The 27,530-nt window shown below is 37.1% G+C and overlaps 1 protein-coding gene across 4 annotated transcripts in view; it reads left to right on the top strand.

Moving 5' to 3' along the window:
* The window catches only part of PDE1B (phosphodiesterase 1B), a 115,437-nt gene extending 88,578 nt beyond the window's left edge, over positions 1-26,859 (top strand). For all 4 annotated transcript variants that reach the window (XM_053455941.1, XM_053455942.1, XM_053455943.1 and 1 more), the window contains 14 exons: positions 7,870-7,983; positions 8,288-8,470; positions 9,915-9,981; positions 12,037-12,153; positions 12,864-13,004; positions 14,644-14,744; positions 16,525-16,650; positions 17,304-17,405; positions 18,621-18,741; positions 21,590-21,671; positions 21,793-21,916; positions 22,161-22,297; positions 24,009-24,114; positions 25,138-26,859. In XM_053455941.1, coding sequence (XP_053311916.1) covers positions 7,870-7,983; positions 8,288-8,470; positions 9,915-9,981; positions 12,037-12,153; positions 12,864-13,004; positions 14,644-14,744; positions 16,525-16,650; positions 17,304-17,405; positions 18,621-18,741; positions 21,590-21,671; positions 21,793-21,916; positions 22,161-22,297; positions 24,009-24,091 — 1,498 coding nt within the window. In that variant the 3' untranslated portion in view covers positions 24,092-24,114; positions 25,138-26,859. The remainder of the gene's footprint in view (positions 1-7,869; positions 7,984-8,287; positions 8,471-9,914; positions 9,982-12,036; positions 12,154-12,863; positions 13,005-14,643; positions 14,745-16,524; positions 16,651-17,303; positions 17,406-18,620; positions 18,742-21,589; positions 21,672-21,792; positions 21,917-22,160; positions 22,298-24,008; positions 24,115-25,137) is intronic.
* The last annotated feature ends 671 nt before the right edge of the window (positions 26,860-27,530 follow it).

Below are 27,530 nucleotides of genomic sequence, written 5' to 3'. Positions count from 1 at the left end.
TTGTTGGTGCTGTTTTGTGTCCCATTACAGAGTTAATAAAATGACGTATTTGTAAATAGCAGGGAAATTCAGTGCGAGGCATCTGGTGTTTTTCTTGTAGCAGTTGTGCGAATTTAACTTTTTCCAACTCTACGAGACAGCCGAGGGTCGGCAAGCCCGCTACTATCCACCATTCAAAACCCGACATGAGAGTAACCCTCTGTTTCCTACAATACGTGCCAGTTGTGTACCTGGGTAGGATAGTGTTAGCCATAGAGTATATTGGCAGCCACATGCATTTTATCGCAGGTTCACAACATTAGTCTGGTTGTGTTGTGATTTATAAAAAAAAAAAAAAAAGTTAGTGCATTGAATTAATGAACTATTAATTTCTTGATAAAAACCTGTGTGCATTTTATACGGAAAAAATTGTGACTTGTGGGCTTTTTGGTTAAATGAATTTGTGGAGATGGACATCAACCTAAGTATAGTGCAATCATCAAGGCCTCCATCAAAAATCTTATAGCATTCTAGTACAAACCTAAAGACAGAAACCCTTGCCTCTCCCACTGCCCCATTCCAAGCTCGCAGAGAGACCACTGGGTCCCATTTCCCAGAAAGAGGCCATTGGCACCGAAATATTGCAAGGGGCGCAGTCCCCGGTAGGAGACCATGAGGACCAATATGTCTGTAATTTGTCAGGGAGACTGGGTCCGTACGCATTTGTGCTGGTTAAGGCCCTCTTATGACAGCCCTATGTATCATATTTCAGAAACATATGTAAAGATTTCCCCTTGTATTACGCTGTGTTATGACTGTAGGGCCTATAGGACCCACAATATGGTATGAAGCTGGTCTCTCCTTATCCATTCCATTTCTGTGAAATGTTCTTTGTCATGTACATTTTAGACAGGCCCAGAGTGTATTCTTCCTGAAGATGGAACTCTGTTAGTAACGCTTCTAAAGAATAAAAGCATTCTTTATGTTTTTCTTTAATAACCTGTCACTCTCTTTTTTCTATTTTTCAGCTTGTTTAACTAATAGCACCCTAAAATTTCAATTTCCCCTCCCACTTCCTCACCTTTATAGTATACTGACCCTATTCCCCTCTATCCATACATGTGACAGTATGTATGTTCATCATAGAAACCAGATCACCTTCCGTTATAGATGCTGTGCCTGTATAATTTAGTTTCAGGAGAAGCCCGATTTTTAACATTTTGTATCCTGACACATGGTATCCCCGCACCGGATTTAGGCATTGCTGCTCAAAATTTCCATTGCAGACAAACAACGTACGAAGGAACATTTCATAACTTTATTTATTGTTATTGGATATTTCTTTTCTCAACACAGCAAGCCTGTCCTTTGGCTGATATAGCAACCATGTCATAATCACAGGTAGCATCTATTCAATTAGTTGCAAGCTGAAAGCGTAAAAAGGAAAATCAATTTCTGAACGGCTGGTGGCTTAGGGCAAGGACACACTGAAGGAGACAACGTGTGGAGAAAACATATGAAGCAAAGCAGCATGTGCCAAAACAGAGCTGGATTTTTAAAGTGGGCAACGAAAATGTATTTGTTACAGGCTGTGACTGTGATACCGTTTATATGCGGCAAAGAGCTTTAATGTGATGTCATGTTTGTTTTGTTTCATCCATAAGTTATGTCTTCCCTGCAAATTAGTCTGACACATAAGAGAGAGTGCTATTTCTCCAAGTTATATCCGTCTTATCCACACAATAAAAAAGGTGTTTCTTTACTAATGGGTATACTGACATTTGTGCATTATGTTTGTCAAGAAGCAAATTCATCATAGTGAATACAAAAGGATTTGGTGGTTCCCTTTGCTTTGTTAAAATGCCGTGAAGTTTTCAATGGATTTTATAAAAGTTGTGATTTATGCACTATTACCAGTGAACATTTTAACACTCCTCTTTCTACATAGCCTGTTATAGCCTTAGGTAGAATTAAAGTCAATGATGCTCTTACTCCAGTAGGTTAATATTTGCTGGTTGTTTCTTAAATTGCTTTTTAAATTAACACCAACGGTGTATCCTGTAACACTGTGCCTCATACCTTCCAGGTGTGTGGAGGGTTGCTCTAGTCAGTGGCGTAGCCAGGGGACACCAGAGGGGGCCATAGCGTGCCCCCCCCAACCCTCAGCAACCACCCGCTGCATGAGGAGCTGGACCAGTTGTTCATAAAGACCTTTGTTTCACTGCTACTTCACAATTGCTGAGAGCTAGGGTATGATGTTATATCCTAGCCCTGAGCACCAAAGCCGCATGCACCACAAAGGTTTGTACGAATAAACCTTGTGCCCCCGCGACATGGCTAAAGAAAGGTCTGTGATGATGAGAAAGAAAAAAGATGGAAGAAAATTGAGAGCTAAAGAGAAATATGTAGGGAAGAGATAGTGAGAATGAAGAGATAATGTAAAAGAAGGGGAGAGATAATTAGAGGGGAGATCAAAGAGAAGGAGAAAAATTGGAGCGATAAAAAGAAAGAGGGATAGTGAGAAGCAGGAGATAATGTGAAAGAATATAGATGAGAAGAAAGAGGAGAGGTAATTAGAAGGGGGCTTCAAAGAGAGGGGGAGAGATTAAAAAAGGGGGAGGCACAAAGAGAAAGGGGAGAGATAAAGAGTAAATGTAGGAGAGATAAAGTGAAAAGCTGGGATAAATAGAAATGGGAGGATTAAAGAGAATGGGTAAGATAAAGGGAAGGGGATAGATAATGAGAAAAATGAGAGATAATAAAGATTAAAGATAAGAGATAATATCGGGGAAAATTATGAGAAATGGGACAGATAAGGGCAAGTATGCCTAAGGGCAAAAAGGTGTGTGGATGCAATGGCAATTGTAAGCCAGGATGTTTATGTGTAAGGGCAAACGTGAATGTGTGTGTACATACACTATATGGACAAAAGTATTGGGACACCTGACCATTACACCGACAGGGACTTTTATGACATTGCATTCTAAATATATAGACATTGATATGTCGTTGGTCCCCCCTTTGCTTCTATAGCAGCTTCCTGTTTTTTGGGAAGGCTTTCCACAAGATTTTGGAGTGTTTCTGCCCATTTATACAGTAGAGCACGGGGGTGTTCACTCTGCATTACTATTACACAATATGTACAGGAGTCAGGGTCATTCTTTGGGTTCACACACACATCATGCCAACAACTGCAACCGCCAAGAGGATAGCCGCACCACTGGCTTCCTCTGAATAGAAGAGAACACTGCAGATTGACCATAGACCAAACGGCAGCTTCTCCAACAATAAAAACCATAAAAAGTAAAAGGTTTTAAAGCTTAAAGGAATTAAAGCTTGGCACAAAGAGTTTGAAACCCCCCCTTTCTCCCTTATCTCCCATATTTCTTCCATAGACAAATCAGGCAGGCTGTGTTGGAGTGTTTCTTTGGGAGATGGAACATTCATGGATCCTGAATGCATATGTAGTTTGCAGAATGAGTAATTGGTTAAATTGAAATAAACACAGATTTTACCATTATTAATTTAAAAAAATGAGAATGGTGTGATTCAATATGTGTGAATATGTAGGCTATTTTCCCATATACTTATCTAAAAATCCAGCTTCATGAATATTTGAAGTTCTTGGTTATCAGAAAAGAAAAGAAAAAATAGCATAGTGTAGTATGTAAAGTATCTTATAGATCGTAGACTATACAGCCCCCCTACATCTGGAGTAAATAAGGGTTTCAAGTGATAGAGCTGTAGAGAAACACACTGTTGTAGGAACATAAGAACATGATTAGAAGGAGCCAACACAAACCATGAGGAAGCCCAATATACTACGTTTGCACAAACTTGATGTTAAGGTCCCTAACCAGTCGAGTGTCCACAAATTGCTTTTAATATAAACATATGCTATATTATTTAAGTAAAAAAGAATATTGGCTATCCTCTTCACATTTTTGCTCCAAATATACCTGACATTGTTCCTTTAAGTACACATTGTGGGAGATGGTCCTACTAAGAGACAGATACATACCTAAATGTGATAGGCTCTACTTTTGAGTGTATATACATAGGGGGCCATAATCTACATGATACTTTATATACACTATGATGGGTTTTTTTCTATATTTAAAGTGAAATTTTACAATCAAGAAATTAAAATATACGTGTTGAGTCTACACTAGGGTGACCACATTTTGTTGGTGCTTTATTAAGAACCTTGTGCACATGCGCACAAAAGACTCCCATTGACTTCTTTAGTGCAGATGCCAGGGACAGTAAACCATCCCTTTAAAAATATATTTTATATATGTTTTCTTTCGTCAGTTTTATAACTGGAAGGTTTCCAAGATAAATTCCCCAAGCATTCCACAAAATGCTTTTTTGAAGATATTTCCATGAAAATCACCTCCCCTCCTTTCCCGACAAAAATAAATTAAATTCTAGGTCTCCACACCTCCTGAGAGTTCATTTTCGCATTTGATTTTCCCCTTCACTGGGTTTTTCAATGCCCCAGGTTGCTTTAGGTTGGAAAATAAGTGCAGGTAAAGTGGAACATCTTTCCTTTTGACAAAAGATGTCCTTGGGGAGCAGACGGAAAGTTAATTCTTTTGATCCTGAAAGCATATGCAGTTTGCAGAATCAGGAATTGGTTTACATGATTCATCAGAGGTGGATGCTAACTTTGCTTCTTATTAAGTAATTATTTGTGTGCTGGGATCCAGAAACTTTGGGCAACCAAAATTGGTATAACATATATATTCATAATGAGTATAAAGTTTCACCATGTTCAGGTAAGTTGCTACCGGTATATAATGTAACACAAAATCAAGGATAGGAGCAAGTGACTATATTCCCTTCTCTTTAGTACTGGAACCAAGTGTCAGGGAGCCCCATTCACTCGCATACGCATCTTGCCTGCTAGTAGAACTCTATGGGCAGTTCTATATTGAAAAATATCTTATTCAAATTATTTGATTATTAATTTGTTATACAGTTGAAGCATGTCTAATTTACCAAGAGGAAGTCTTACATGCAATGGATAATTGGAGTATCACTTTCTATGTTTCATATTAAACACATTTGGCCGTGTACCAAAAGGTTAGTATCATCAGAAATTGTTGATCAAACATACTCTGAACTTACAAGTGGGTTTCTCTCCTTACTACCTTAGTGTAATGGGGAGTTATCCTTATTGATAGCAAAGAACATTGGCACTGGGTAAATTTAATCTCACACTGAGGTTCACCATGAACACTACTAGTCACAGCAATGAAATTGTAATTAACCCTTCCTTAACAGATTCATTCTTCTGTCAGAATGCATAGTGCCCACTGTAAATCTTGGTCGAGAAGGGACTGTTTTTCAAGGTTTGGGCACCTAATGTCCAGTGAAGGGTAATGTTAATGCTACAGCATACTACAAATACAAAGACATTTTAGGTACTTGTATGCGTCCAACTTTGTGGGAACAGTTCGGGGAAGGCCCTTTTCTGCCCTAGTATCGTTTGATGAACTTGGTGTGGAACACTTTTGGGATAAATTGGTACGCTGGCTTGTCAGTGTCTGACCTCACAAATCAACATCAGTGTCTGACCTCACAAATGCTCTTTTGGCTAAATGGGCAGAAATTCCCTTAGACATACCCCAAAACCTTGTGAAAAGCCTCCCCAGAAGAGTGAAGGCTGTTGTGGCCACAAAGGGGAGGGAATCTCCATGTTAAAGCCCATAGTTTTTGGAATGGGATGTCCAACAAGTTCATATAAATACGATGGTCAGGTGTCCATAATGTGATGTATCTGTTTTACCATGACACATAAAAACACACAAAACAACCTTTTGCTCTCCAATCAATTTCCTTCGAATTACTGATTGATGAACAGTTATTGTGTATTAAATGGTTTCATGGATCTAGTAGCTCCTCATTGATTCCTGGATTGCGATGTTCAGTGTCTCTTGGTCCAGACACTTGTATTGAAATGTTAAGTGGTGTAATATAATTAGGTGATTGCAGGTGATTAATGATAGCTTAAGGTGTAATTAGAAGAGGGAACAGTGCTGATCACAGTGTGCCAGATGGTGAATTGGCTAGTAATTGTGCTATTCTGTTTTACTACTTGCTCACTCCACTACCAGCCAAGACGTAGTTAGGCTGCTCACCCAGAGCAGACATAAATCCCGATGTTTGGAACATGTCACATTTATCCAGAGCCACTGTCTACCAAACTACTATAAATAATAATGCTTCAAAAATCCAAAGGTTTCTGTATCCAAGAAAGCACACCTTTAATGACTTGTGGGAATGGTTGTTTTTTGACAAATGTTATTTTAGTCACATTTTTAGCTGTTTTGAAAAAACAAGCCCTTTCCTCTTGTACTGTGGCTGACCATTTGTATTTGTCATCAGATACATAGGGGAATCGTGCAAGTACATCAGTTAGTTTCTAATCATATTGCCTGTTTACTGTGGTGACCTCAATTAATAATCTCAAGAAAAGGATGCAATTTTCCTACAATTAATGATAGGGAAATTGAAATCATAACCAAACGTTAAAACATATTTGCACGTGGCTTCTTGTAGAAAGTTCATGAATGTGAATAAAACAGAAAATGGCACATTTTTTAAACAGGTTGCAAGTAATGCTTTAATTGAAATAGAGGCATGTAACACTTGGCAACCATCATGCTATGGCCACGTTGTGTGGGCTATATTGACCATGTCCACAGACCTTCTAATGCCCTATATATTGTAAAGGTCACCTTCCTTTTGTACTTAAGTCTGATAGGAAATGAAATGCATACATTTAGAGCCACTCATTGTGAGTATGAAGACACATTTATTAACCTCTTTGGTTATTCGTTTTCTAAGGATGGGAGATTTTTGTCATTTACCATATGTTTGTTAAACCATGATTCACCTGTTTCACATTTGATTAGTGCAAATTTCTAAAAAACGACACTAAAATATTAGTTTTCTTGCATTTTCACTAAGCGTTTTTCTGCTACCCAGCAGGTGCCACTGCGGAAGAATGACCCACTTTTTGTTCGGTAACATTCCATGTTTGGAAGAAGGAGAAACTTTGTTTCTCCGTCTCCTCCCTGGGATCTCGCCTGGGTCTCTTCTCTCTTCCAGGGACCTTCTGAGAGGTGTCAGCATACAGGAAGGGAATGCCCAATCACCATAAATATATTAGTGGTGTACTTGCTCCGAGAGTCGCTACACCCAAAATGACGGCAATAAGCCGACCTGCATCATGTGTAGGCAGATGTGGCATATGCTATCCTCTACTGCGTATTTTCCTGCTACCATGGTAGTTGATATTCAGTAGATCACCAAGTTTGAATATACATTTGATGAGGTGTAGATCATCATCATCATATTGGCTTTCAACTTAACCCAACTCAACTATATATATATATATATATATATTTATACATACAAAGGTACTAGGTATTAATAGTGGTCTTATTACCATAGCAAGCAATACAAGTTTCCAATGTAGGATACGTCATTCATTGTTATGGTAATAAGAATCACCATTTTATCCAGCTGATCTTATTTTGATTATAAAAAGACAATAATTGTGATCTTAACTCTGTTCCTATCTGATTTGCTACACCAATAATATTGAGATGTTATTTGGAAGCCCTTCAAACAAAAACATTGATAATAAATGACCTTGTGTTCAATGATGATGATGATCAGATCATGAGGCTGACGATACAATAGTATGGTATATACAGCAGATTTGTAATTGCTCAAAATTTGTATGTATTTGTCCTCTATGCATAAATGACTTGGAAGTCAAATCCATAACATGACAATTGCTGGAACACTTCTATGCCAATTAGGTTTCCACTTCCAGTCATTGTAATTATCTTACATGTCCTTCCTTTTTTGTAGTCTGAAGTTCATGGTGAAACAACTTGAAAATGGAGAGGTCAATATTGTAGAACTGAAAAAAAACTTGGAGTACACAGCCTCGCTATTGGAAGCAGTGTACATCGATGAGACAAGGTGAGTCTCTTCAAGCTAATCTCATATACTTTATAAATAACAGAAAGTATGAGTACAAATTTCCATAATTCAGGACGTTAAAAACAGCAGGAGTTATCTTAAATGCAATGTGTAAAATATCAGTATTTTCCCACAAGGGGTAAGCAGACCATGCTGATAGACCATGTATGGAGATACATGCACTGAATGGCCTCTTTTTTCCGCATTAAACTACATCAGTAGTTAGATGTGTTGTAGACGCAAAGTTGTGATTTGTTCTATTCTTGGCAGATCACAGTATTATATTTGCGTTCTTACTTCACAGACAGATTTTGGACACAGATGATGAACTTCCAGAAATCCGCTCTGATGCTGTTCCCTCTGAGGTCCGTGATTGGTTGGCGTCCACATTTACTCAACAGACCAGGTCAAGCGGTCGACGATCTGAAGAGAAGCCCAGATTCCGGAGCATTGTGCATGCCGTGCAGGCAGGGATCTTCGTGGAAAGGTACCAGAGTTTTATGTTTTATCTGTTTTACCATTTTCCGTTATAATGGTGAAAAAAAAATACGGAACCAAAAAAATGATTTAGGCAGTTAGAGCAGTAGAGCTTAAGTTTTAAGTTGTACCCATTTAATGGATAGTACTACCAATCTATGAAATTCTGATTAAAACAGCAACTTAACATAAGCATAGAATTATTACTCTAGACACTTCATCTGAAATACTTCTATGTAGCATGTACTCAACTCGGTAATTGTAACAAAAGCACACAAGCTTAATTAATTAGTACTGATACATAAATATTTCATTATTTTATTCTCTATGGGGATTAGTAAAACCAAATTATTTATTTAACTGGAATGCAGAATATGTTTTCATTGTTATGCTGAACTGTTTTCTACTGTTTAGATAAATATTAATCACAGCTGTCTTTAATTCTAATTGGTGTGATATGAAAGCAATCTGGACAAGTTTGTTCTTCGCAGACAAAAAGTATGAATCAATGTCCTGCCCTAAAGCTATCCCTCTTGCCCTTATGCCACAATTACTAAGGCTGCCTGACCCACTAACAATCAGCAACTTAACAGTAGGGCACAAATATTTGATTTGGAAAAGGGGACAGATAATAGGTGTTGTCAATGTATATTTTTGAAGGTTTTGCCTTTAGTATATAGTATATTGTGAACTGGAGTGGATAGTCACTCATACATCATGTGAATGTCTCTGATTATTTGATAAATCAATTGACTTGAGAACTAGAGAAGTACTAATTCCCCTTGTACCCCAGCCGGCAATACAATGAAGTGTCCTGGCAGGTTTGAGATGACCAAGGTGCCCCACATCGGCTAATTGCCAAGACAAGAACCCCAAGCTAGATAGTTTTAGTTATATTAAAACTTGTGACAGCAACAGATGCTCTTTAAAGGGGGAGTAGGAAAATGGCCAGACTAGATGGACCAAATGGGTCTGACGGTACAGCCTGTGTTTTTGTTACGGCGCACATGTAGACTTGTAATGGACAGTGCTTACATGTATGTGTATCCTCAGTAATTAAAACAAGATTGTTATCATGTAAGTGGCACCAGAACATGGCTGCGGCTACGGTGCCAGCATCAGGAAAAAACTCTCAAGAATCACTGTTCAGGAGTCTTCTCTCTCTCACGCATCATTGCCCTGCCTCTAGTAAGAAGGGTTATGCAGGAGATCCTAGAGTTGAGAAAGTACAATACAACTTTAAGCACTTAATACTTACTCAGTGTTCCTCTTGAGGCTGCACGGAAATGTACTGTTGAACAGCAAAAAGCTTTTGCCCTATTGAAACCCAGTGTGCTTTGCATGATGCTTCGATCTAAGTTTTTTGTGCTTGATTTTGTACAGTTGGCTTGTTTGTTACAAAGAAACAAATCAAAATACTTAAATAATGTATTTGTCTCTCTCCCTTTCTCCAGAATGTTTCGAAGAACATACACAGCAGTGGGACCCAATTACTCTGCAGCTGTCGTAAATAGTTTAAAGGTACAGTACTCACTCTTTGCTGTGTCATAGACAGTAGAACATATATTAAAAGGGCAATTCTGAAACAATAGTCAAGGGAATATCTTCAGTTGCTATGGAGATGAGACCACCTTTACACCTTGCATGTGAATTGCTCTTTATATATATATATATATATATATATACGGTATATATATATATATATATATATATATATATATATATATATATATATACACCTGTATATAGCACCTGCAATACCCAGGATTCCAGCCCTTTATCACATGTATTCTTGTATATTTAAGAAACACTAATGAAAATATGAAAGATGATATTAACTCAATATACTAAAATTATGATCTAACATGGCATATAGAACACAGGCAATACATTCTAACCATTCTATCAATGAACTGTTGGTACCAAAATTACTGTAATTATAATTTATTCAAATTATACAGAAGATTTAGGTCAATAAATATGCAATGAGAAAGTCACTTTGAAAACACTTAAAGTATTGGACAAATAACTTGAAAGATTTTTACAATATTGATGGAATATTGGTAGGAATTTAAAATATATAACATGCCAAACAGGTAAATCTCAAGGCTTAAACTGCAGTGAATCTGTATCGCAAGCCACTTAATTCAATTAAAAAGTATTTGTGTATGTAGAATAAAAACCAATTAAGATATGAACCAATTAAGATCATAGTTCATATCTTAACAGTACTATGTCTACTTAAAAGACTTAAAACATGATTTAAAATGAACTATAAGTGGTTTGACTGGACTTTTTTGGCATATGTTCAGAATCTGAACATATCTGCCATGGATCAGTAAATTTTCTACCACTTGGTTTACAAATAATTTTGCAATTAATGTTATCACTACTAATGTAAATTAAACGTCATTCTTCAATCACTATAATAATGGACAGACACAGAATGTAACTATGTTTGCATATCCAGTTAATTCTGTGCCTCGCATGAACAATGAATTCCCAGGTTCAGGGATTTATATGAGGTAGGCCTCAAGAGTTAATGTAGATTACTCCTTTTCCACTTTCTGTATGGGCACTCCTGCTGTGAGTAATGGAAGTATTCTGGGTTGAATATTTTGCCTCATTGACTTTAGTAAGCATTACGAATGGCAACTCCCAGTGAACTCCTCTCGTACAAAGAGACAAGTTTTCCTGTATAAAACAGTTTGACGGCATTAATTATACATTATGCAGGGCCAGCTCAGCCCTTCTATGGACAGAAGCTTACTTACTGTCCCTTCATAATAAATAGTGACATTATTAGATCTTCCACAAGGCGTACTAGGCATGGGCCTAGGGTGCCTCAACCTCTGGGTACCCTGAGTGTTATAATGGATAGTCCAGCTGGCGGCATTAGGGCCAGTGACCGGTATTGCAGCAGTAGCCATGAGGTGGGAGTTCAGCGAAGACCATTAATTTGACCCCCCATTATTATCACAGCAGCACTGTATGCTATGAGAATACATGTGCGTATATGTTTATTTGGGGGAGTGTAAGCCGTGTGACAGGGGCCCTGGATTTGTGAGTATACTTCATTATCAAAATTTAATACTTCATTGCCAATCATTTATCAGTATTACATTTATAATGAAAATATAGTGAAATATATTGAAAGCTGATGCAAAAATAATGATACATTTCTCAAAGTGTGTACTTTGACTTGTTTATGACCTCCCCATTGAAGACTACATTAAAGGCCAAAAACAAGTATTACAAGTATGTTATTTATTTTATATGGTTTAAATTAAGTTATGCTCTTGGATATATATGATTATTTGATTTGGGTTTAACACAGGAATTAACTTCCACCTTTATCTTCTTTGTTGTAAATTTGTTAACTTATAAATTACTGATGAACAACACCAGTGGCAAGCGTTTGGACCCGTCTGCAGTAAATTTGGCAAAATAGCCACAAAAACACACTTAACTGAGATCACTATGTAGTAGGTGGGAAGGACTGCTAAAGAAAAGGTTAAAAATGCTTTGTTTCTCCAGCATTCCTTAGTATGTCTCCCTTCTCACTTTCTTATGTAGCACCTGGACCTGTGGGACTTTGATGTATTTGTATTGAACAGAGTGAGTGAAGATCATGCCTTGAAAACTATTGTTTTTGAACTCCTGACGCGACACAATCTGAACAGCCGCTTTAAGGTACTTTACCTAAAATATATCTTTTTGTCCTGTTTGCAATTAAATGTCAGACTTACAAATTGTTTAGATTTAGGGTCAACTATTTTGCTGTAAAAACTACAGTAGCGGTAAATGGTGGTTGGCTTATAGAACCTCCGTGGTTCCTTGCACTGGTAATTTTCTCCATTTAGAAGTTTTCTTATAATGTACTGAAGTCAAATTTGTGTGCAGAATACTTTAGTTATTAATTCATGGCTACATTATTAGATTTACCTTATGCAAACTTTATAGAATATGCCAAGGAACATAATAGATGTTGAAACTCAAGTTCTGGGTTATCTCTCACCTATGTTGACGAATGTATTGTCTGTCATCATAAACATCCTATTGGGTTTGGGAACCCAATAGACTTTATTTGACTGTTCTTCAAAACTAGATGCAAATGATCAGATATGATAGTTTCCTGTGAGGTACTTCCAGAAGTTATGATGTCTTCATTTAATGTGATTTGGATAAATTATACCCCCACTAATGTATGTATATATTGCTGACATTACTCGTGAGTTATTCATTAAACACACACACACTCAAAATGCTTCTGAAAAAGATATATTGAAGTCTAATAACAATACTGGTTTACTCCATTCACTGGTCCTTTCCCTCACAAATGTTTATTTAAACCATATTTACACATATAATCACATTGTTTCTACTTTTCTCATTTCCCCTAGATCCCGGTGGCATTTCTGATGAGCTTTCTGGATTCTCTGGAGAGCGGTTATGGAAAGTACAAAAACCCTTATCATAACCAGATCCATGCAGCTGACGTGACACAGACTGTCCACTGCTTTCTACTGAGGACAGGCATGGTGGTAAATGTATTTTTATTGTTCATTGCCAGTTCCCAAAGGTTGATCGTACACACTCCGGGGGATGTGTCCTTCACTACTATCATGGCATTAAAGCACATACCAGAGTAAAGGATAAAATTATCATATATTTACAAAATGACATTCTTTTTAAAAGGTATGGTGAACACTGTTGTCAATCACAAATGACCGCCATGCCTGGAAGGGACATCCTGTTTATTGCCCTGTATCAGATGGCGGTGGTAACGTTATATGCCTCATTTAATGTTAGCCAGATACTTTAGGAAGTAACCTTAAAAGGAACTGCTCCAAAATGTTGAAGCACATAGACCAGTCACTATTCATAATTATGTCACTTTCAATCAAGAGAGAAAGTATTAAATGTATCTGCACTAGAGACCAAGTTAGATCTTTTTTATTCTCATTTTACTGCAATAAGCGTTAATAGTTTGCGGCAAATTTTGCCAACATGCAAAGAGACGAAAAACCATATCATTGCAATAGTGATTCATTAATAATAAAAGAGAAACAGTTATAACCATATCAAAACCCCACGTAAAATTAATTAAATATACGCCAGAAAATGTATTAACTTACGAAATAGCAGAGGCACGTATACACTCATTAATAAAAGCCCAGCTCCAAATGTGGCCTGTGATTGGCTCCAAACCATGATTCATATGTCTTTAATAGATATAAGATTTAGAACCAGGCATAATCTGGAATGTTCTACTTCAAATGTAATTCTCCATAAAAGGCATTCTTATAATATGTTTATGAAACTAACCCAAAACAATACATATTAAAAACTGTGCCACTCGAAAATTCCACTGTTGGGTAAAATATTTAATAGTTTTTCATTTCTGTAAGTGATCATGAAAATGCATCACTTTGTAAATCTGACTTTTGTTTTATTGCTTAATTAAAGGCAGGATAAAATGGCTTAATCTGTGTTATACCAGCAGCTGCGTACCTTCATTTTCTGTAATAAATGGCACTCTGTGTAATGAAGTTTATAGCTATAAATTATGTAAATGGCTGTGAATGTGTCTTTTAGCAAATGTGTCTGATGTGCTTTCCATGTAGGGGTTTTTTCCATCCGTCTTGTCACAAACCAGTTTTATCTTATAATTCCCTTCTGCAGCTTCCCTTCTGAATCCGGGTTAGAAAATAGTATTCGATTAAAATCTCAGCTTTCATAGCATGTCAGCCACATTATTCTTTTTTAAACAATAGACCATGGAGATTAGGTATCACCAAAAATGTCTTGTCTGATCGGAAAATGACACATGTCTAATACACTGTGAGCAGACATACAGATCATAAAATGTGGATTCTGGAGGATTTTGAGCAGAAATTCTCTCTTTGTTGCGCAGGAGCTTATAACAGTGATACTAACTTTGGAATATAGCTTTAATTAAATATCTTGGCATTGTTATAATAAAGAAAGAAGAGCTAATATTAAATTCGAACATATTTAAAGCCTGCATAAAGACTCCTAGCTACTGAATTGGAATAAATCTCAAAAAATGTAAATTGAAATTACTTTTTTTTTTGCTGGAGTTACTCTAGATTATTGCGCCCTCTGGTGGCTCCTTGCCCTCACTACCTTCTCTTTTTGGTTCTCTTTTCTCTAATGCAGCACTGCCTAAATGAAATTGAAATTTTGGCTATCATTTTTGCTGCTGCCATCCATGACTTTGAACATACAGGAACAACAAACAGCTTCCACATCCAGACCAAGTGAGTACACTGCTGCTGTAAATTATCATTCTCACCTTGAGAAATTCAAGCAAAACCTTTTTATTTAATACCCTAAGCCAACGATCACAATGATTTGCCCATTGTGACCTTGATCTTCAGTTGTTGTAAAGAAAAGACACACTACCACAAATGTAGTGTTTGGGACTAGATTTACATCCCAGGGGTTTCAAGGCATAACCATTACAGATGTCCGCTTCCATGGATTATTCGGGGTCAGGCATAACTAAGGCGGTGCTATCTCTAAAGTGAGCAGTCCAGCATGGAAAATTTGTAGGGTCACATCAAGCACTGGTAGTTCAAATAAAAGTTTACCGTATGTTAATCATTTTGCGGCTGTATATCTTAACCCCTTAATGACAAAGTCCGTACATGTACGGGATCAAAATGCATTGTTTTCAATGGGTTTAGGGACCGCCCATTGTCCTTAAGGGGTTAACTATACCGTAGGCGTTACATACACAGAAATAGCTAGTATAAGGATGGAACAGACTAAATCTTCATCCAGACATACAAATAATCAACATCAGAAGTGATAACATTTTGCTGTGCTGAGCATTGGAAATGTTAAAATTATTCTGGAGTATTTTTTATATTGGTATTAATATTTATATTTTTATTTTAATAGTACAGCTTAATCTGCAATGGTACTAATTATGTAGATATGTCGTATATGCTTTTACGTGGAAGAACTCCTTATATAGTTTTAAAGCAATCAAATCTTTACAATATCCCCCAAAAAAGGAGTAATCAGGAATGTCGGAAGAATGGTAAGTAGTTTTGTAATAGCAGGTGGGCTGATCATGACATTGATGATTAATGAAGTATACCTGAAGAATAAAAGAATATTGTAGGAACTGCAGAACTACAGTGTTCAGGCAGCACGTGCTCTTCTCTATAGTGGAATGCATGATTTAGGTTAATTTTATACTATACTGATGGAGAATCTCGAGGATTCAGCAATTTAATCTGAATCACTTGTGTTCAAGAAGTACTAGCCAAGTACAACCAATATGTTATTAGAATATTCATCATGTAGGTCAGTGTGTCTGGAACCACAGTTTGTGAGCCCCACCAGGCACATTTGGCAGGGTTAGTGATTACTTTAGTATTTCTTTAACTTTAAGGACCAGCGGAGGAGCTGATGAATAGTGATGAAAGGCTGAGTCTGCCCTACGGTTTCATTTTTACTAGTAATTCAAATTGATCCTTGTATATTCAGAATCCCTTTAAAGCGATTGTCCTGTAAGGTTAATTCACATCATTAACATAGTATTCACACATTAGCAATTCGGTCAATGAAACTTTGGCGTTATCAAGTAAAAAAAAGTGAATATGTGCAGTATGTAGGGAAGAGAAAATGTATTACGTCATTACGGAATGTTGATTAAATAGTAAGGATGTTGAAATCAGGGATTTGAGCTCAAACTAACTTTCTAACAACAGAACCTTGACAAATACCAATTTAGACAAACAAACTCAATGCACATGGGAAACATTAGATTAACCCCCAAATACACCATACTAACCCAATACATATGCAGCCTATACATACATATATTCCTTCCTGATATATTCTCCCATATGTCTAAACCTAGGGCTATCCAGAATATCATTTAGCTATCTAGTAGTAATGCATGGGCTGAACAGGTCTGATCAGTTTAGATACTATTCAGGCCGATTGTGGAACGATACCAGAAATTAAATTCTCCACATTGTGAAATCATTTTAACAGACTTAATGATTGTGCCTCTCTTTGCAGGTCGGACTGTGCCATTCTTTACAATGACCGGTCAGTTCTGGAGAACCACCATGTTAGTGCAGTGTATCGTATCATGCAAGATGACGAGATGAACATTTTTGTCAACCTTACCAAGGATGAGTTCACGTAAGTGTAGCGAACCAATGCTATTGATTATTCATTTACTAAACGATATTTAATTGCAAAAGGTTGATGGAAAAAAGGTATGTAAGTTAGCCTAAGGTTCCTTAATTGTTACATAATTCAGTGACCTCCACTTATATAGGCACCTTTGGTAAATATGAGCAAAAATGCTGTGAAAAGTTGTCTTTTTTTGTTTAAAATTTTGATCCTTTCTACAAAAAATACTCTTCTCTCATGGATATCAAACTATTGCAAACACAACACAAGTTTATGACAAAAAAGTTAAATATATGTGTGGCACAATTATTAGCCCCTTTGAATTAATATAAGAAAAAATATATTTGAAGTGTATTCACATCAATATTTTACATTTTTTAGTACACCTGGGAAATTGTTCAACTGTGACACAGGGGTTTAAATATTAGGTAACACAAAGGCCAAATTTGATAATATATGAGAAACACAGATGGTACTTTTTCTACTAGTAAGACAAAAGCCATTCAGTTCTAGAAATGATTGAATAACTGCATATAATCTGTGTTTGTGTTTACCGCTAGAGGGTCTCATGGGATTTCTCTTCACCTCTTCTTAATACATAGCGGCACATCAATGGATTTTGGAATAAGGAAATACTGACAGTTTTTTTCTCTCATTAGAGAATTGAGGTCTCTTGTCATAGAGATGGTCTTGGCTACAGACATGTCTTGTCACTTTCAGCAAGTCAAAACCATGAAGACATCCCTGCAGCAGCTGGAGACGTGAGTACTAAAAATTGCAAATTTAACATAATTAGTAAAAAAAATAATATAGGTGCTGAGGCAAAATGCCGGGGTAGAAACAATGTATTTGTTGATGATGGGAGCTGATGTCTTTAATAGTTGAAATGCGACATCCTTTTATTTGAAAAGTATCTACAGCTGCAGGGTAGGCGCTGCGTGTTACAAAGGCTCTACCATTTTAAAGATGGCTCCCAGTAAATGCCACTTCCACTCTACATGACTTTATGTTTACCAAGAAACTGGCCCTGAGATCTCGCTGATACTTTTTTTAAAGTGTTTATTTAAAATGCTTCCAAGAACTATTTAAGTTGAGAGGGTTTCTCATCAGATGGAATGCAGCTCTGAACTTTCAGTATTACAGTGTGTGATAGCTATAAAACAATTTAACTACAATGTAATGTTTAATACACTTTGAATCTCCTTCATTTAAAGTTCAGTGTAAAATTGAGATAATATTTTATGTGATATGAATGGTGGCTACAAAATGAGTCACAGAGAACTGGGATTTAATGCATCAAATGTATTTAGTTTCTTAGTTTTCTTAGATATTTAGCCACCTAATAGTAGTGTAAACATAAAAAATCCAATGGAATTACTCATATATGGCCTCTATACAGAAACAGCTCACTTCACAGATGTACCATTGGTTTTGGGGAATTTAGGCTCCAAGAGACAGTTTTAGGAATCAAACCTATCTTTTTTGTGGCAGATATTGTCTTGGTGCAAGTTTAGGTATATTCTATATGACAAATAGAAAGCAAACGGCTATACAGCGTAGTCTACAACGTCATTGACCCTAATTAAGTTCTAGAAGAGGATCGTGTGAGTTGTATTTCAGCAATCAAAAACAGGAAACAAAATTTCCTCCACAAACTACATGGCTTGTGAGGCCAATTAAAAAACACATGAAAGAATAGAAATGAATGGCTTTGTATATAATATATAGGGAGGAGGGGGCTGCTAGTGGTCACACATTTGAGACGTTCATATAAGCAATGGTAGACGTGGGTGCAGCTAATATGACGCTAATAGACACCGTAGAAAGATCTCTATAAAATAGTAATACGGAGTTTAAGGTCTTTAGTATTAAATAGGCGGCATATTCCATAACATTTTCTTTAAATTTGTTAATTTTGGGGCAAATTTGGGCATTTGTTGTATACTAAGCTGCCCCATCTTTCCATTTTCCTTCAGCATTGACAAATCAAAGGCTCTTTCGCTCCTGCTTCACGCTGCAGACATCAGCCATCCAACCAAGCAATGGAAGGTGCATGCACGCTGGACCAAACTGCTCATGGAAGAGTTTTTTAGACAGGTAAGAACAGAATACTGAAACGTAATGAGACTTGATATCAACAGGTGGTGGATATGGGGATGTCCACTCTCTTTATAGCAAATCAATTTCTTCCCAGAATCCCATTGTCTAGAGTAAGGTCAATGTGTGTTTATTTAAAAAAACCTAAATAAAGTTCCTAAATTCTTGGAGTTAATATAACAAAATGTCAATCTTTCTTCTGCAGATTGGAATGAAATTTGACTTATTTTACAAATAAATCTATTTATCTGAATTGGTAAATATTTCAATGTCCCTGTAACCACATTAGTCTGCAAAGACTACTTATTGTTTCTAGTATACGGTGTATCTACATACTCCACTTTTTCACTTGGCTCCCAGCATATAGTAGCCTCTGCTCCATTTCTGTTCCTTATGGTTTACAATAGTACAACATAGTCCTCTTCCTGTTTGCTCTAAGAATATCAGTAATCCTCATGTTACGGACATCTTAGAAATGTTACTTTGTGACCACAAAAATGGAAGTCAGTATACTAATCATGTAATGTCTGGGTTTACCGATAAGTCATTCCTTGTACTAGCATATTTATCTCTTGACATTTGACTTAATTGCAAGCTAGTTGAAACACCTAACAACATCCCAAAGAGCAGAATCTATTGGAACACCAGTGTTTGGGTTGGCATGGGTACACCAAGAAGGGGACGACCAGACACATAAGGCGCATGGTCAGGGAAGGGCCATCAACCCACCCACCATACTTAAAGAGCCAACAGTGAGCTTCAGAACATCATAAAGTGGTCATGTAGAGGTGCAATGGAGGCCTGCACTACAACAGCACAAAGCTCAAACTGTTTTTGGACCTCTATGGATTGTTCAGGTGAGATCAGAGAATCTCCCCAACTGGCCCATGATCCCTGCTATCCATAAAAGCGGGACAGTTCCCAATAATTGTAACTATCCCCTGATAACCAGGACACATGGGAGCTATGCATAACTGGGTCATTTCTTTATGTACTTTACCATACAGTTAATTAGTTGTCAGATTTGTTTGCTTATTTTCGATAACATGGTCTAATTTTCCCTGGTTTTATTTATTCTCCTCTTTAAACCAGTCCTTAAAATATCTTTACCCAAACTTCTGGGATACTTTTGCCTTTTAAAATACTCATAACTGTATTTTAATTCTACTCATATGGTTAATAATAGACCAGGCTGGTAGTCTTGCTGTTATTACTGCACATTAAAGTATTACTCAGCCACTTGGTTTTTGAATTAAAACTGTACATTATAAAAATCACCAGCCAGAGAATGCAAAAAAATTATTATCATTATTATACCGCATATGTAAAACATGATAAAATGATTGTTAAAATAAATCCGCTTTTGCAAAAGCGCTTAAGGAGTTCCTCTGCTGAAGAAATAACAGTGATTGATGTTTGCGAGGACCATTTAATGTCTCTCTAGTTTCATTTTAAAGCACTAATCGGGGAATTCAGTGAGATTCTGCAGATTCCCAATGTAGGTTTTATTAAAGTGTCTATTCAGCTACTATTCACACTCGCTTATAATTTAAAACAAATCTCTCTTCTCAAGTAGTGTCTACATGAGTATTCCTTTTTTTATGGTGCTCTATGTAATGCGATATCATAATAGATATCAAAAGGTACCCATTAACCATTATGGCATGTTGATCTATTAACTGGGGGACTGGACACTTTCAGATGGTTGTTGTATTTACAGATAACTACCCATCTATTCATGAGTGCACGTTAGTGCCGTTCCTTTCTGTATATCTCTCTGGTTTTGTTTATCGTCCAAGTAAAACTTTGGACTTCTAAAGAATTTTCTCAAGGAGTGGTATTGTGCTTAGTGGCATGCAGTGCCATAGTGTTTGTGGAAAAATAGTTTGATCTCTTTTTCTCGGATTTTATTTCTTTCAATTCGTTTGGTTTTAAGGGGAGGTTAGGGGACATTGGAGAGGAGGGATAAACCGTAATTACAAATCATGTTGTTTAAACTGGAAGAGTGGAGTCGGAGAGTCAATTTCAATAAGAACCATTTTTAGTATTGCTAAAAAAAACCAGGAACAATTTATTCCAAAATAGTTCAGCCCTCTATCAGGATTTCTCTGCCACCACTGACCTGTTACCTCGGTGTACAACCTATATATATTTATATCTTTATATGTTAATATATGGAAATATATATATTTATATATTTATATATATATATATATATTAAGTTCCAGTGCCATTTGGAGCAAATGTTTCTGATGAAATATAGAAGAAGTTAGTTACTTATAGCTCTGTCACTCATACATGTAATACATTTACTGTGAGAATATTAAAGAGAGAATAAAAATGTCAGACTTGTTCCAAGAGAAGTAGGAGCCTTTCGTCCAAGGTGGTACACGCTCATTAACAGTTTGTTGACCAGTGGAGATGATTTGGTGAAACAACTTTTAGCAGCTAATAATTGTTTAATAAGAACAATAAAGACCTGCTCCATAGTACCTTTTACCCTCTGGTAAGTCCTGCCAGCATCTATAAATAAATGATGTATATACTTCTTAACTTTAAATTCTCCAACATTAACTGGTCATGGGTTTCTGAATATTTCATGATGCACTTTAGATGAATTTGTGGCCCATTCAAAAAGAATGACTCATTCCTCCCTTGTTGACTGGCACTGAAGGAACAATTCCTTACTTAGTGAAGTAAAGAAAGAACATACATTATATTTAATAAGAGTAATATAAGTTTATAGCCAGCAGCCTCTGTAGCCAGCTCGATCAAGTCAGTTTTTGCTCCTGACGGAACCTAAATCATTGAGTACAATATCATATAAAACTTTATTTTTTTCCCCTAGGGCGACAAAGAAGTTGAAATGGGACTGCCCTTTTCTCCCCTATGTGATCGCAAGGCCACATTAGTGGCTCAGTCTCAGATAGGTACGTTACTGGTCCTTACATAAAAACATGAAATGGGCATCTTTATCACCCAGCTCCTTTAGGTGTTGTCATGGTCTGCCCACGGACCCAAATTGCTGAAACATCCTGTTCTCTTTCACAGGGTTCATCGAGTTTATCGTTGATCCTACTTTCTCAGTACTGACAGATGTGGCTGAAAAGATTGTTCTTCCATTAGTAGAAGAAGGAAGCAAGAACAAGCCAAATGCTCCTGTCAACCAGTCGAGGTCTGGCTTGCTTTACCACCCATTCCCTTTGTTTGACCGTCATATTCATGTTTTGTTTCCCTCTACCAATGCCAGGAGATACATTTGTTAATGCATTTGTCCTAAACAGATTAGCTGTATTAAAATGATGTTATTATTATTAGTTTTGTTATTAGTGTTATTGGTATTATTATCATTAAATGTAAATTAATTTCTTAAAATTCTATTTTTATGAAATCAATATCTTTCTTTCTTCACTGTATAGCTCTCAGTGGAGGCAGCCATCCATAGATGAGCAAGCGGAACTAGGAGACATTAATGCTGACCTGAACAGCTTCCGAACAGCGTGGACTAAGTATATTCAGGAAAACAAACAAAAATGGAAAGAAAGAGCAGCCAGTGGTGAGAAATCCTACCATCCCTTTGAAATGCTTTTGTTATATTTACATTTGCAGTTTTACTAAACATTGTTTTAACATTGTTTCATCGCTAGGTTAATTAAACAGTTTTTGTTTAGTTATCCAAAATTACTATTTACCAAATAAAAAATGTGGAGACTGAGAGGGTCAAAAGTTGTGTAAGACCCATCGTGGCACTGTAGGGAATTAGATAGACTTACAAACCAGGTAAGAAAGAAAGGTAAGAGATGGGGGGGGTAGATAGTGAAAAAGAGAAGAGATAGGTCGTCTTATAATCGGACCTCAAATCCGATGCACGCAGATAATCTCCGCTTCCACTGGGGCTTCTATGATGGAGCAAGTGACCTTCCAGTGCTCAGTCATAGACGCCCTGACTAAAGCGCCGGGTAGCAGCGGAGGTCGTCTACGCACGTCGCACAGACGTCCACCGGCTGCCCCACAAGACACCAGGGAGTCTGAAGCACGGGGAACAATTCTTGGGATGCACTGATAAGTCTGAAGGGGCGCAAAGAACTGTGGTGGGTACTCCTGGGTACTGGCAGTCATGGCAGGTAAAATGTATTAAACATATAAAAATAAAGTGTAACATTTTGCACAGATGGGAATTGATAAATATGACCAATAGGTGACTTTTGATACTTCATAAAAACAATAACAAAACATACCAGCCACACATGAGCAGCTTATTCTATTATTATGTCACATCATGCTTTTTTTACTTATCACTGTTGACCATAACACCTTCACCTTTGTATCTGCACCACAAATAAACTATGCTTTATAGAAAATTAACATACAGCATATTGTCTATCCATAATCCATATCCATAACCCTTCTTTTATTAACCCCTTAAGGACAATGGGCGGTCCCTAAACCCATTGAAAACAATGCATTTTGAGCCCGTACATGTACGGGCTTTGTCATTAAGGGGTTAAGAAGGATAGTAACTATAAAATCACTTCCTCGTTTTATTACTTGTATAAGCCAAGGATGAAGGTGCATCATGTTATTTGGACAGTAGATGGCAACATACAATATATGAAATTATTATTATTTATTGTTTTATATAGCGCCATCAAATTCCATAGCGCTGTACAATAATAACACAATTACATATTACTACACAGGAAAAATACTTGCAGCACCTCTAGATTACTACAACAAATATGTTCCCTCCCTCAATCCTGCCTTTTGTCTCTCAAAAGCAGAGCTTTTGATATCCTTTTATTAAACATGTCATTTTTCAAGGATTGGTCTTGATTTCAAGTTGTCCTTAGCTTACTGAAGCTAAGTCACTCCTGGTTTGTCATAAATTTATATTGCTTCCCGAGTGCTGCTAAAGTTGTCTTTCTTTTGTTCGTTCAAAATGACCTTGAGTAGGTTTGCAGGGCTCCTGATTGTGTTTATGGGGTTATATATTTGCCAAAAGGAATACTGTAAATTTTCTTGGAGACTTCCTCATCTACTCCCAAGTTTAGATATGTGCTTTTACATTTCCGCTTAACAGATTCCCTCCGATGTCCTTTTGGTAGTGGATGAATGAGCACCACCATACAGTGACACCTATTATTATAATAAGTAGTAGTATAGGGTCTCTCTGAACCACTAGATATACAAAGCTATAATCCAAGTACTATTTAGCAATCCAAACATCGTAAAAAGCAATATGCTTCATTCAACTGCCTTTTTTCTAGGGATCACTAACCAGACTTCTGTGGATGAACTGTCCCCTTGTGAGGAGGAACATAGCACAGAGGAGAATGGCAACCTGGACTAGTGCATATTTTCCCTGTACACCAGGTAGGTCAACTATAGACGATATCATTATACAGAGTTCCGCTAGACTCTCACAGAGATATCATGAAGTAAAAGTCGGTTAATATTTACATCCTGGCCTGGGTTAGCCATACAACAAATAATTATTATTATTATTATCTTTTATTTATACATCGCCAGCAATTTACGCAGCGCTTAATACAATACATATACAATACATAAGGGATTTGACAAAGTGAGAACTGACAGACTAAGACAAACTGATACATTAGGTGGAGAGAGCCCTGCTCGCAAGTTTACAATCTTGAGGGAATGGGGTGACAAACATAAGGCAACTATTATTATTATTATTATCCTTTATTTATTAACCACCAACAAATTACACCGTGCTGTACAAGCTGAAAATTAGCCAAAGTTACTAGCCAACACCAGTGAGTTTATCTTGCAAAAAGGGTTGAGAAGGCCCAGCATAATGTATAGTTATTTTTTCATGTCTCAAAGCCCTAAGTGTGCATTATAAAGGGCCAGCTTCATAAAAGAACAAAAGAGGCCACTAGATTTCTATGTGCCAACATGCAAAGGACCATCTTGGTGGGTACAATGCTGAAGGAGCAATTAGTGCCTATAATTTAGTATGATATCATGCAGTACAAATTTCAAGTATACTCCTCAAAGGCAGCTGGGAGGCATGAGTCCACATATGCTCAAGAGCAGGTTTGAGCTTTGTGGGGTCTGATAAGTCACTAGGGTGTTGTTAGACAAACAAGACATCTTCTTCCCAAGATCTCTGCCAACAGCAAAACTCTTGCACAAGCACTACTGACACACACTGACGTACACTGGCACACACTGACCAGTAATCTGTAGAAGGCATTATTATTAATGGATCTATTAAATGGTGGAAACCAAACAGTGGACTCAATAGCTATGCTTAGTATTTTATTTGTAATGTAAATAGTTGATACAATGAATTGAAGTTATCTTGTTGTGTAGCCGGTTTATTCTTTTATTGAAACAGCTTGTAACTTTTGCCCTTTTATTTAACAGGCACTGCTCTGGCTCAAAATGAGGTCTTTGATATCACATCAGATCCCCTCCCTGCAGAATAAGCGACCTGGGACACAGGGAGTGTAAAGATCGGATCTGAGTGAAGCCTCCAGTTACTTAGCACGCACAGAAAGTGGGGCATTCAGGGAACTCGCCTATCCTCAGAATCTCTCCATCTGTGACACTGTGTAGGCTAACTATTAGTACATCGTACGACTCTCCCTACGTCCATCTCTCTGCTCTGTGGGTCTGTCTGTCTTTTATGTGGATCACCTAGATACGGCCATGCCTCTTCTCTTTAAAATAGAGCTGTTTGTATTATTTTTTTTTAACCGTACACATAATTTACATTGTGTGGTCAATACCATTTTGTATGATGACCTCCAAAAGCAACATGACTGTGCATGGATTTTCAGCAACAAAATTATATATATATATATATATGCACATGGACGTTAAAACATTCATGGTTTATAAAACATACTTGCATTAGAAATAAAGTAATCTTGTCTTAATCAAACCCAAGTCCAGCACTCCCTTAGGTTTGGGGGAAAAAAGGCAATACCAGACAAAAAGCAGCTTGCACATATAGGTTTAAAGACACAGGCATCAGGATCCAGTGGTAGTAGGTAGGTCCTAAAAAACATTAAAGTGACAGATAAAAGCCTTTTCACCGCATTGTAACTTAGTTACTCAGGTTATGTCATGGCCGTGCTTTAGTAGTTTAACTAGAAGAAAAGCGTATTGTATTTTATTTAGAGATTATCAGCGCATTCAGCAATAGGTGACATTATTATAACAGATATGCAGTACTTCCTATATGCAGAACCTTACGTGATCCGGTCCTTTCTACGGAGACCCTGTGACAGCGGATCAAACACAGTCCTCAAGCATGCAGAATTCTGCTGAGAGTAGTCAGAGCATTGCACGTTATCCCTTTAATTACCCTTACAAATTGCCCATGCCACAGGCCTGCAGAGCGTTGCGTAATCCATTCCACACATTGGATTTCAGAAAGAAAAATCTTCTTGTCTTTCGATCTTGTCTGTGTCATAGGATTTGATGTTGTGTTTTGGTGCCTTGTTTTGAAGTGCGTTATGTTCTTTGTCTACACACAATCGTTAACCTTTAGGTACATAATTCCAGACATAGCAGTGTTAAAGTCATTTCATTTTACAGTGATTGTGTTGGTTCAGCGTTTTATCCTTGTTTTAATTTTTACTAGAATCTCATACTCTTCTTCTGTGTGTAGAGAAGTCGATCCTGAGATTCTTGTCTAATTGTTGGTGTCCCGTCACTTTCAGCGTTCTAAACCACAAACATTTTAGGGGAAATGTCAGTGTCTGTTCGTGCCATCTAAAAGCTTTAAGCGAGATCTGGACCACAAGTCTCACAAGCAGATAGATTGGCAGGAACGTAACACTATGTGATCTATTTTCTAAAAAGGCAAAGGTTATGTGATTGAACCCTCATCACGTACCTTATGTAGAAACGATTCCTCTAAAATAACCATGCGTCCGTCACTTTAACTGTATCCCCGGGGGCTCTCTTAAGAGATTTATTTTTAAAATAGTGGTTCATCATATTTCCTTATTAGCACACAGTCAGAGAGACAGAGCAATATTAGGTTGGATAGAGATGTCCGTCTCTACATGCAATTGTAAATGCTTATATTTTATACCATTATTCTGGATGTGAATAAAAATTTGGCCTTACAGACAACTGTGTAATTTGTACAGAGGTTTAAAAATGGCTGATTCTCCATGGACTGCTTTGTTTTGAACGAATTAGATGCGCAGTCCAAGATGTGAGAACAGATGAGATGCGAGTGTAGAGAAGAGTTACCCTTAATCTCCTAATCTCCTTCTATAGATGACTGTGGAGCTATTTCATGGCGGGTGCTAGTATCTGTTTGCGTTGGGGATTATAATTAGGATTATCTTGCTGGGTGTCAAACAGATTTTTGAGGTGACACATTCCACATTTGGTATGACACATAATAAAAATGATATATTTACTGGTGTGATAGAAACTCCTGTGCAGAATAAAGACGTCAGTCTCAGATGAAAGCCAAAATGTCACATACCCATAGACGATGATCATGCGCTACTATCCAACATTTTAAATGTGTTAAAATATTATAAATATCAGTAAATATGGCTCTCACTGTATGGAAAAAAAATCAAGAAAGCATCGCTTTATAAATTGGCAACACAAGGTCCACTAACAAAAAATGAGGAACTCATTATTTAACATTTTCGTATAGAATGCTGGTCAAGCAATATATTTTCCAACATTTTATTCAACTATATAATGCACCTAGTGGAAGTATTTCAAAGGCTGTGGGAACCTTGGATTGTCCTGCAAGACAGTTTAGCACCCAGTTTAGTGCC

This window comes from Spea bombifrons, chromosome 2 (genome assembly GCF_027358695.1).
Source record: "Spea bombifrons isolate aSpeBom1 chromosome 2, aSpeBom1.2.pri, whole genome shotgun sequence".
Lineage (NCBI taxonomy): Eukaryota > Metazoa > Chordata > Amphibia > Anura > Pelobatidae > Spea > Spea bombifrons.
This window is presented reverse-complemented; position numbering and strand designations above follow the sequence as displayed.